This window comes from Oncorhynchus nerka, linkage group LG24 (assembly GCF_034236695.1).
Source record: "Oncorhynchus nerka isolate Pitt River linkage group LG24, Oner_Uvic_2.0, whole genome shotgun sequence".
Classification (NCBI taxonomy): Eukaryota; Metazoa; Chordata; class Actinopteri; order Salmoniformes; family Salmonidae; genus Oncorhynchus; species Oncorhynchus nerka.
This window is the reverse complement of record NC_088419.1, coordinates 22197209-22209235: the sequence shown is the minus strand read 5'-3', so window position 1 is coordinate 22209235 and position 12027 is coordinate 22197209. Positions and strand designations below refer to the sequence as shown.

Below are 12027 nucleotides of genomic sequence, written 5' to 3'. Positions count from 1 at the left end.
TGTACATGGAAAATAGAACGACCAGAAGATCATCCTTGGCTTAGCTTACTGACTTACCCACACGTTAATTAGAAAATAGATGGTCTGTGTCCCATGATTTTCTCTCAAATCCATCACATCTCTTCGTGTATAGGACAAGGCTTTACTTCTTTGACAGGAACAGCTTTTTGGAAAGAGAGAGGAGTGTGGTCATCATGGAATTCTTGTAATGAAATTGCTTTCTTCTCCATCCAGGGATAATTACCCTGTGTGTGTGTGTATGTATATATTTGTATTTGGGGGGGGTTGAGTTGGGCTGAAGACATATTTGTTTTGCAAATGGAAAATAAAGTACACTACATGACCAGAGGTATGTGGACAACTGCTCGTCGAACATTCCAAAATCATGGGCATTTAATATGGAGTTTATTCGAGCTTTACCTAGTTTAACTAGCTTTACTTAGTTAAATAAATGTTCAAATTACACCACTCCAGCCGACGCTTGGCATTGCACATAGAGATCTTAGGCTTGTGTGCCTAAGCTGCTCGGCCATGGAAACCTATTTCATGAAGCTCCCAACGAAAAACGATTGTGCTGACGTTGCTTCCAGAGGCAGTTTGGAGTTCCGTAGTGAGTGTTGCAATCGAGGACAGATGATTTTTACACGCTTCAGCGCTCGGAGGTCCCGTTCTTTGAGCTTGTGTGGCCTAGCACTTTGTTGCTCCTAGACCTTTACACTTCACGATAAAAGTATTTACAGTTGACTGGGGGACCTCCTATGGGGGCAGAAATTTGATGAACTGACTTGTTGGAAAGGTGTCTTCCTATGACTGTGCCACTTTGAAAGTCACTGAGCTCTTCTTTAAGGCCATTCTACTGCCAATGTTTGTCTATTGAGATTACGTGGCTGTGTGCTTGATTTTATACACCTGTCAGCAACTGCTGGGGCTAAAATAGCCTAATCCACAGATTGGATGGGGTGTTGACATACTTTTGTGTATCTACAGGTGTAGCTAGGATCTTAATTTGAGCATTTTCTCACAGGAGGAAAATAATCCTGTAGCAACATGAAATGTTAGTTATTCTGTGGATTATAATTAATGGACATTTTTCCAGGGGTTGATACATTTTTAGTTAGGGCAAATCAAGTCTGACATTTTAAAGTGGTAGCCTTTTTTAAACCTTGAATAGGCTACACGTTTGCATTTCCCGCTGTGCAACAGCATGCAACAGCATGATCAAATGAAGATCCTACATCTCAAGTATTAGCTACTATGCAAGTTATGGGTCTCTAAGTGTGTTGTTTGTCTGCCCCTCAGAGGATGCTGGGTGGTACTTTCCCAGTGTGAAGAGGGACCCTGGTCGTTACCTGCAGCCCTGCTCTGAGTCTGTCAAGACCTGGCTGAGGAGCATGAAGAGTGCAGGGAAGGTCCTCCTGCTCATCACCAGCTCCCACAGCGACTACTGCAGGCTCATCTGTGACCAAATCCTGGGGTGAGTTAGTAGTGCACAATATGTCATTTGGGACGCTACCCATAAAACACACCTGATAGGGGCCAGGCACTAACCATATTGGTTTAGCCCCAGTATGTGAGATGGGAGAGCCCCTAATGCAGGGCTATTTAACTCCAGTCCAGGAGGGTCTAACACTTCTGGTTGTCTTCCTCTCCTTCAAATAAGGGACCGTTTTAGACCTGGGATACCAGGTGAGTGCAATTAATTACCATGTATAAACACAAACCAGAAGTCTTTTCGGCTTTCCAGGACCAGAGTTGAATAGCCCTGCCCTACTGGCTCATCTCTCCCAACCCACATTGCGTACAGCTCTCTCATGCCATTACACCTCATTCCTTCAGTCACCAGAGCATCCGCTGACCAGCTAGCAAGTGTCTTCACTGATATTTTCTGTAATACCTACATGTTTCAAGCAAACCACCATCGTCCCTGTGCCCAAGAATGCCAAGGTAACCTGTCTAAATGATTACTGCCCCGTAGCACTCACATATGTAGCCATGAAATGCTTGAAAGGCTGGTCATGGCTCACATCAATGCCGTCATCCCAGACACCCTGGACCCACTCCAATTCGCATACCGACCAAACGGATCCACAGATGAGGCAATGTCTATTGCACTCCACACTGCCCTCTCCCACCTGGACTAGAGAAACACCTACGTGAGAATGCTGAGCTATAGTCAAAAGAAAAGCATTCAACACCATAGTGCCCTCCAAGCACATCACCCCCTCTCAACACTGTGCACTGTCAATTCTCATTCCCACTCAGCCCAGCAGAAATATAACAGAAGACTAGAGTGAAACTTACTATGGCTGAGCCTGACCATTATGTAGTGGTGCTGTTTGCTAGCAGACTCTCCATAGACCCATTATTACTAGCCAGCTGCAGCTGTGGACTGACCTAGAACAGGGGACTGGACTGTGTCAGTACCCCCCCCCCCCCAGTGTACACTATGTGGTCTAGGGTTATTATTCTAGCCTAAAATCTCTTACACGTTCGGTCAGGCAGCAAGGGGAAGTCTTGCGGACTGGTGCTGTGGCTGGTCTTGCTGATGGCATAGTGTGTTTAATAGAATGCCTTCGTGAAGTGTCTCTGCACATGATCTAAACAATCACACATCACCAGTATTACTTCACAGTGGAGAACTTAGTCGTGAGTTTTAATCCAACCAATACCATAGCCTAGCTACAGTAACGTTTGATGCTCATCTGGTGAGTAACCAATCACACATCCAGATAATATATTCTTCTGTCCCACTCTGCTAGTGTAGCTGGCTGTTATGATGGACAGTCAGACTTAGGGGAGAGGGGCTGAAAGTGAACCGTTTGTTCTGGATGCCTGCTAGGTCTTCAGGGATCTCTGTGGCCCAGGCTTTCCCCACAGATAACTGAAGCCAGGAAATGGTGCAGGCTGTGTCTTGCCGTGTGGTGGCTCAGGGATAAGCTTTGCTTTGTTCTGCTGTACGGGCTGGCCTGCATGTGAACCTCCTTCCTGTGTGAGACAACATTTGGCTCCACAAGAAACTCAGATTAGTTCCAGTCTGGAGTCTATAAACAATATGCATTTCAACACCTCTCTAATGCATAGACACTCCCCAGTGAAGAATGCCCCCTCGTGATCTGACTTTGGTTTCTGTTGGGAAGAAATAATGTCACCTCTTTTTAAAGCCCATGCTTCTCTCAGGAACACCATAGAGGCGTGTAGGCTGTGGACCAGGGACAGAGAGCTGTCAGAAGTCTCACAACAAGACCAGGGATGCCAGACAGGCCCCTACGTGCCAAGTGTAGCTAGGTGTCTCCTGGCCTCTCCTGCCGTTGGACACAGCAAGATGAAACCACAACAGTCTACATTACAGCTTAATTTATACACTCACCAGCGAGTGTATTAGTTTATAGACTCACCGGCCAGTTTATTAGTTACAACACCCCAAACACTAAATTGAAGATGCCGCTCCATTGGGCCCTCAATCACCAACACTGGACAATTGAGGAGCGGAAAAGCGTTGCCTTGCCTGACAAATGCTGTTGCATCATGCTGATGGCAGAGTCAGGATTTGGTGTTAGCAGTCCATGGCCTCATCCTGCCTGGTGTCAATGGTACAGGCTAGTGGCGGTGGTGTACTGGTGTGGGGAATGTTTTCCTGTCACACGTTAGATCCCTTGATACCAATTGAGCAACAAAGGTTTCCGACACCTTGTAAAATCCATGCCACGAAGAATTCTGACTGTTTTTTTGGGGGGCTGGAGGCAAAGGGTGGTCTGACCCAGTACTAGAAAGGTGTACCCAATAAACTGGACGGTGAGTATATGTTTGCTCCGACTGGTATTTTTAGACCTCCCTGTAATACTTTTTGCTGGCTAGAATTGGATGTATCTATAATGTTATGTCAGGAATATATTTGACTAGCTCCTAAGTCTGTAGAATGTGGATTTTCACCAGTGGAGGCTCCTCAGAGGCGGATAGGGAGGACCATCCTCCTCAGTGAATTTCAGAAAATGTTTAATATTAAAACATTTAAAAAGTTATCCTTTTTAGATAAAGTTAAATATATTCACTTTACCAAATGATTAAAACATACTGTTTTGCAATGAAGGTCTACAGTAGCCCCAGCAGCACTATAGGGTAGCACAGTGGTGTAGCCAAAGGACAGCTAGCTTGTGTCATCCACTGGGTACATTGACTTCAATATAAAACCTAGGAGGCTCATGGTTCTTACCCCCCTCCATAGACTTACATAGTAATTATGACAACTTCCGGAGGACGTCCTCCAACCTATCAGAGCTCTTGCGGCATTAACTAACATGCTGTCCACCCAATCAAAGGATCAGAGAATGAATATAGTACTGAAAGCACTGCAGTGCATAACATGTGGTGAGTAGTTGACTCAAAGAGAAAGACAATAGTAGAACAAATGAATTTCTTCCAAAATTAAGGAGCAGTGAAAGAGAGCTATATTTCATAGTGTGTGTGTGTGTACACGGTACCAGTCAAAAGTTTGGACACCTACTCATTCAAGGGTTTTTCTTTATTTTTACTATTTTCCACATTGTAGAATAATAGTGAAGACATCAAAACTATGAAATAACACATGGAAACATGTAGTAACCAAAAAAGTGTTAATCAAATCAAAATATATTTGAGATTCTTCAAATAGCCACCCTTTGCCTTGATAACAGCTTTGCACACACTTGGCATTCTCTCAACCAGCATCACCTGGAATGCTTTTCCAAAAGTCTTGAAGGAGTTCCCACATATGCTGAGCACTTGTCAGCTGCTTTTCCTTCACTCCCCGCCCCCGACTCATCCCAAACCATCTCAATTTGGTTGAGGTTGGGTGATTGTGGAGGCCAGGTCATTTGATGCAGCACTCCATCACTCTCCTTCGTAAAATAGCCCTTACATAGCCTGTAGGTGTGTTAGGTTATTTTCCTGTTGAAAAACAAATGATAGCCCCACTAAGCCAAAACCAGATGGGATGGCGTATCGCTGCAGAATGCTGCGGTAACCATGCTGGTTTAGTGTGCCTTGAAATCATAAATAAATCACAGATCACATCATTATTTGGGATGCAATTTCTGAGGCTGGTAACTCTAATGAACTTATCCTCTGTAGCAGAGGTAACTCTGGGTCTTCTATTCCTGTTGTAGTCCTCATGAGAGCCAGTTTCTTCATAGCACTTGATGGTTTTTGCGACTGCACTTAAACTTTCAAGGTTCTTGAAATGTTCCTTATTGACTGACCTACATGTCTTAAAGTAATGATGGGTTGTCATTTCTCTTTGCTTATTTGAGCTGTTCTTGCCATAATATGGACTTAGCCCTATTTGGTAAAAGACCATCTTCTGTATACCCCCCTACATTGTCACAACACAACTGATTGGCTCAAACGCATTAAAGAGGAAAGAAATTCCACAAATTAACTTTTAACAAGGCACACCTGTTAATTGAAATGCATTCCAGGTGACTACCTCATTAAGCTGGTTGAGAGAATGCCAAGAGTGTGCAAAGCTGTCATTGAGGCAAATGGTGGCTGTTTGTAGAATCTCAAATATGAAATATATTTTGATTTAACACTTTTTGTGGTTACTACATGATCCCATATGTGTTATTACATAGTTTTAATGTCTTTACTATTATTATTCAATGTAGAAAATAGTAAAAAATAAAGAACCTTTGAATGATTAGGTGTTCTAAAACTTGTTTACAGTACATGTCAAAAGTTTGGACACACCTACTCATTCAAGGGTTTTTCTTTATTTTTACTATATTCTTCTACATTGTTGAAAATTATTTTTCAGTCTTCAACGTAGAAATGCTACCAAAACATTTTATTGAAACTGATGGAGTCACGCATGATTCACCGGACAATATTTTGAAAGAGGAAGTAAAGTTCTAATTTCAGTCTCCTCCATCTCCACTAACTGAAGCTAATTGTATGGATTGTTGTCCTATTAATAATGAAACATTTACATCTACAGAAAGACTCATGTGAAGGCCAACTAACAGAGGAGGAACTTCTTGATGCAATTAAAGCCTTTAAATCTAGGAAAATTCCAGGGCATTATGTCATACCAGTGAAAGTGTACCAATTTTTTTTTATATACTCAGAGGACCATTATTAGCATGTTTTAAACACTCCTTTTATAAACAGTAGATTATTGGACACGCAACAAGGAGGTCTGATTTCATTATTACTGAAACAGGATCCAAGTGGTGTGTATATATATAAAGATCCAGTCCATTTTTTTAAAAAAAGAACTGGAGGCCTCTTACACTTCAGTGTTGTGATGCAAATTTCTAGCTAAATGCTTGGTGCATAGAATTGAAAAGGTATTGTCAGATATTATTCATCCTAATCAGACAGGTTTTTTACATGGACGATACATTGGCGATTAATATAAGACAAGTACTGGAAACAATAGAATACTATGAAATATCGTGGAAATCAGGCCTGGTTTTCATGGCTGACTTTGAAAAGGCTTTTGATAAAGTACAACTGGAGTTTACATATAAATGTCTAGAATATTTCCATTTTGGAGAATCTCTTATAAAATGAGTTAAAGTTATGTATAGTAACCCTAGGTGTAAAATAGTAAATAATGGTTACATCTCAGAAAGTTTTAAACTGTCAAGAGGAGTAATGGCGCTGACAGAGATGGTCGCCTCGCTTCAGGTCCTTTGGAAACTATGCAGTTATTTGTTTTTAAGTATTATTTCTTACATTGTTATCCCAGAAAATCTTGTGTTATTACATACAGCAGGGAAGAACTATTGGATATAAAAGCGATGTCAACTTACCAACATTACAACCAGGAATACGTCTTTCCCAAAGTGGATTCTTTGTTCGGACCTCCACCCTGGACATGGGATCTTATCCCAGAGGCCGACCCAAAACAGCGCTGTCACCGCAGGAGAGGCAGACGGAGCGACCTACTGGTCAGACTCAGAAGGCTAGCACACCATCCACCACTTCCGAGCATATTACCCACCAATGTCCAATCTCTAGATAACAAGGTGGATGAAGTTAGGGCACGAGTTGCCTTCCAGAGAGACATCAGAGATTGTAACATTCTCTGTTTCACGGAAACATGGTTCACTCGGGATATGTTGTCAGAGTCAGTACAGCCACCCGGTTTAGTCATGCATCGTGCCGACAGAACTAAACATCTCTCTGGTAAGAAGGGCGGGGGGTGTATGCCTTTATGATTAACGACTCATGGTGTAATCACAACAACATACAGGAACTCAAGTCCTTTTGTTCACCTGACCTAGAAAACCTTACAATCAAATGCCGACTGCATTATCTTCCAAGAGAATTCTCTTCATTTATAATCACAGCCATGTATAACCATACATCATGAGGCTGCATCTATTGTAGCTGGGGATTTTTAACAAAGCTAACCTGAGAACAAGACTTCCATCAGCATATCGAATGCATGACACGAGCTGGTAGCATTCTGGATCATTGTTATTCTAACTTCTGCGATGCATACAAAGCCCCCCCCCATGACTCCATTGTGTTGCTCCCAGCTTATAGACAGAAACTAAAACAGGAAACGCCAGTGCTCAAGTCTATCCAACTCTGGGCTGACCACGCTTCAAGATTGCTTCGATCACGTGGACTGGGATATGTTCTGGATAGCCTTAGACGATAACATTGATGTATACGCTGACTCGGTGAGCGAGTTTATTAGCAAGTGCATCGGAGATGTAGTACCCACTGTGACTATTAAAACCTTTCCTAACCAGAAACTGTGGATTGATGGCAGCATTCAAGCAAAACTGAAAGAGCGAACCACCGCCTTTAATCATGGCAAGGCAACTGGAAACATAACCGAATACAAACAGTGCAGCTATTCCTTTCGCAAGGAAATCAAACAAGCAAAGCGTCAGTATAGAGACAAAGTAGAGTCGCAATTCAACTGCTGAAACACGAGACGTATGTGGCAGGGTCTACAGTCAATCACGGATTACAAAAAGAAAATCAGCCCCGTCGTGGACATCAACGTCCTGCTCCCAGACAATTTAAACAACTTCTTTGCTCACTTTGAGGATAATACAGGGCCACTGACACGGCCCGCTACCAAAGCCTGTGGGCTCTCCTTCTCCGTGGCCAACATGAGAAACATTCAAACGTGTTAACCCTCGCAGGGCTGCCTGCCCAGACGGCATTAATAGCCGCGTCTTCAGAGCATGCACAGACCAGCTGGCTGATGTGTTTACGGACATATTTAATCAATCCCTATCCCAGTGTGCTGTCCCCACATGCTTCAAGATGGCCACCATTGTTCCTGTTCCCAAGAAAGGTAAGGTAACTGAACTAAATGACTACTGCCCTGTTGTACTCACTTCTGTCATCATGAAGTGCTTTGAGAGGCTAGTCAATCACCTCCACCCTACCTGACACCCTAGACCCACTCCAATTTCCTTACCGCCCCAATAGGTCCACTGACGACGCAATCGCAATCACACTGCACACTGCCCTAACCCATCTGGACAAGAGGAATACCTATGTGAGAATTCTGTTTATTAACTAGAGCTCAGCATTTAACACCATAGTACCCTCCAAACTCATCACTAAGCTCGGGACCTGAATTTCTTTTAACTAGGGAAATTGTGTCACTTTTCTTTTTTGCTTTCCTGCGTTTTGCCAGTAGTTCGTCGCTGTGCTTCAAGCATTGAGCTGTTTATGACTTCAAGCCTATCAACTCCCGAGATTAGGCTGGTGTAACTGATGTAAAATGGCTAGCTAGTTAGCGGGGTGTGCGCTAATAGCGTTTCAAACGTCACTCACTCTGAGACTTGGAGTGGTTGTTCCCCTTGCTCTGCAAGGGCTGCGGCTTTTGTGGAGCGATGGGTATCGCTGCTTCGATGTGTTCCTGGTTTGAGCCCAGGTAGGGGCGAGGAGAGGGAGGGAAGTTATACTGGCAATACTAAAGTATTCTTAAAGAAAAACTAACAGGTCTGGGAGAGCTGGAATTCTTACTGGTTGGTAGGTGATCAAATACTTATGTCATGCAATAAAATGCTAATTAATTACTTAAAAATCATACAATGTGATTTTCTGGATTGTTGTTTTAGATTCCGTCTCTCACAGTTGAAGTGTACCTATGATAAAAATTACAGACCTCTACATGCTTTGTAAGTAAGAAAACCTGCAAAATTGGCAGTGTATCAAATACTTGTTCTCCCCACTGTAACTATTGTAAAATAGATTGTCTTTAAAATGTGTATAATATTTATAAACTGAAGGTAGAAGCCTAAGTGTTATGGTTTATTAGTTTACTCCAATTGGGGGAGGGGAGGTAGGGTTTGCGGGGAATAATAAAGGTACAGTGCCTTGCAAAAGTATTCATTCCCCTTGGTGTTTTTCCTATTTTGTTGCATTACAACCTGTAATTTAACCTCTTCAACCTATGGGGGCGCTATGTAATTATTGGATAAAAAGACATGCCCGTTTTAAGCGCAATATTTTGTCACGAAAAGATCCTCGACTATGCATGGAATTGACAGCCTTGGAAAGACAAAACTCTGACGTTTCCAAATCTGTAAAGATATTATCTGTGAGTGCCCCAGAACTAATGCTACAGGCGAAACCAAGATGAAGTTTCATACAGGAAATTCCCCAGATTCTGAAGGCGCTGTGTTCCAATGTCTCCTTATATGGCCTTATATATTGCGTAATCTGTAGGTCCATGCGCGTTCCATTTCTCCAGAAGAGAAAGTCAACTGCCACGAAGGATTTTATCGTCGATAGATATGTGAAAAACTCCTTGAGGATTGATTCTAAACATCGGTTTGCCATGTTTCTGTCGATATTATGGAGTTAATTTGGAAAAAAGTTTGCGTTTTAATGACCATTTTTATTTTTTTACCCAAACGTGATGAACAAAACGGAGCGATTAGTCGACACGGAACATTTGCTATCTAACTGAGAGTCTCCTCATTGAAAACATCTGAAGTTCTTCAAAGGTAAATTATTTTATTTGAATCCTTTTCTGGTTTTTGTGAAAATGTTGCATGCTGAAAGACAGGCATAATCCTATGCTAGGCTATCAATACTGTTACACAAATGCTTGTTTAGCTATGGTTCAAAAGCATATTTTGAAAATCTGAGATGACAGTGTTGTTAACAAAAGACTAAGCTTGAGAGCAAATAGATTAATTTCATTTCATTTGCGATTTTCATGAATAGTTAACGTTGTGTTATGCTAATGAGCTTGCGGATAGATTTACACAATCCTGGATACAGGTTTTATTCGTAGCTAAACGTGACGCCGAAAACGGAGTGATTTGTCCTAAACAAATAATCTTTCAGAGAAAAAACTGAACATTTGCTATCTGAGAGTCTCCTCATTGAAAACATCTGAAGTTCTTCAAAGGGAAATGATTTTATTTGAATGGTTTTCTGCTTTTTGTGAAAATGTTGCCTGCTGAATGCTAACGCTAAATGCTACACTAGGCTATCAATACTGTTACACAAATGCTTGTTTTGCAATGGTTGAGAAGCATATTTTGAAAATCTGAGATGACAGTGTTGTTAACAAAAGGCTAAGCTTGAGAGCAAATAGATTCATTTCATTTCATTTGCGATTTTCATGAATAGTTAACGTTGCGTTATGGTAATGAGCTTGAGGCTGTAGTCACGATACCGGATCCGGGATGGCTCGACGCAAGAAGTTAAATGTATTTTTATTTGGATTTCATGTAATGGACATACGCAAAATAGTCCAAATTGGTGAAGTGAAATGGAAAAAAATAACTAAATATATATCTTAAAAATATATATCTTAAAAACAGAAGTGGTGCGTGCAAATAAGTGCATCAAGGATGTCGTCCCCACAGTGACTGTACGTACATACCCCAACCAGAAGCCATGGATTACAGGCAACATTCACACTGAGCTACAGGGTAGAGCTGCCGCTTTCAAGGTGCGGGACTCTAACCCGGAAGATTACAAGAAATCCTGCTATGCCCTGCGACGGACTATCAAACAGGCAAAGTGTCAATACAGGGCAAAAATTGAATCATACTACACCGGCTCCGACGCTCGTCTTATGTGGCAGGGCTTGCAAACTATTATAGACTACAAAGGGAAGCACAGCCGCGAGCTGTCCAGTGGCACGGGCCTACCAGACCAGCTAAATCACTTCTATGCTCTCTTCGAGACAAGCAACACTGAGTCATCCATGAGAGCATCAGCTGTTCCAGATGACTGTGTGATCACGCTCTCCGTAGCCGACATGAGTAAGACCTTTAAACAGGTCAATGAATTACCAGGATGTGGGGCCAGATGAATTACCAGGATGTGTGCTCCGGGCATGTGCTGACCAACTGGCATGTGCTGACCAACTGGCAGGTATCTTCACTGACATTTTCAACATGTCCCTGATTGAGTCTGTTATACCAACATGTTTCAAACAGACCACTATAGTCCCTGTGCCCAAGAACACAAAGGCAACCTGCCTAAATGACTACAGACCACTCACGTCCGTAGCCATGAAGTGCTTTGAAAGGCTGGTAATGGCTCACATCAACACCATTTTCCCAGAAACCCTAGACCCACTCCAACCCACCCCCCAAACAGATCCACAGATGATGCAATCTCTATTGCACTCCACACTGCCCTTTCCTACCTGGACAAAAGGAACACCTATGTGAGAATGCTATTCATTGACTCCAGCTCAGCGTTCAACACCATAGTACCCTCAAAACTCATTACTAAGCTCAGGAACCTGGGACTAAACACCTACCTCTGTAACTGGATCCTGGACTTACTGACGGGCCGCCCCCAGGTGGCGAGGGTAGGTAGCAACACATCCGCCACACTGATCTTCAACACGGGGGGCCCTCAGGGGTGCGTGCTCAGTACCCTCCTGTACTCGCTGTTCACCCACGACTGCATGGCCAGGCACGACTCCAACACCATCATTAAGTTTGCAAACGACACGCAGTGGTAGGCCTTGATCACCCACAATGACGGGACAGCCTATAGGGAGGAGGTCAGAAACCTTTATTTTTCACCTTTATTTAA

General features: G+C 42.7%; 1 protein-coding gene across 1 annotated transcript in view; it reads left to right on the top strand.

The window, feature by feature from the left end:
- The window catches only part of LOC115107667 (5'-nucleotidase domain-containing protein 1-like), an 82135-nt gene that overhangs the window by 39064 nt on the left and 31044 nt on the right, over positions 1 to 12027 (top strand). The window contains exon 7 of the mRNA XM_029631169.2: positions 1300 to 1474. Coding sequence (XP_029487029.2) covers positions 1300 to 1474 — 175 coding nt within the window. The remainder of the gene's footprint in view (positions 1 to 1299; positions 1475 to 12027) is intronic.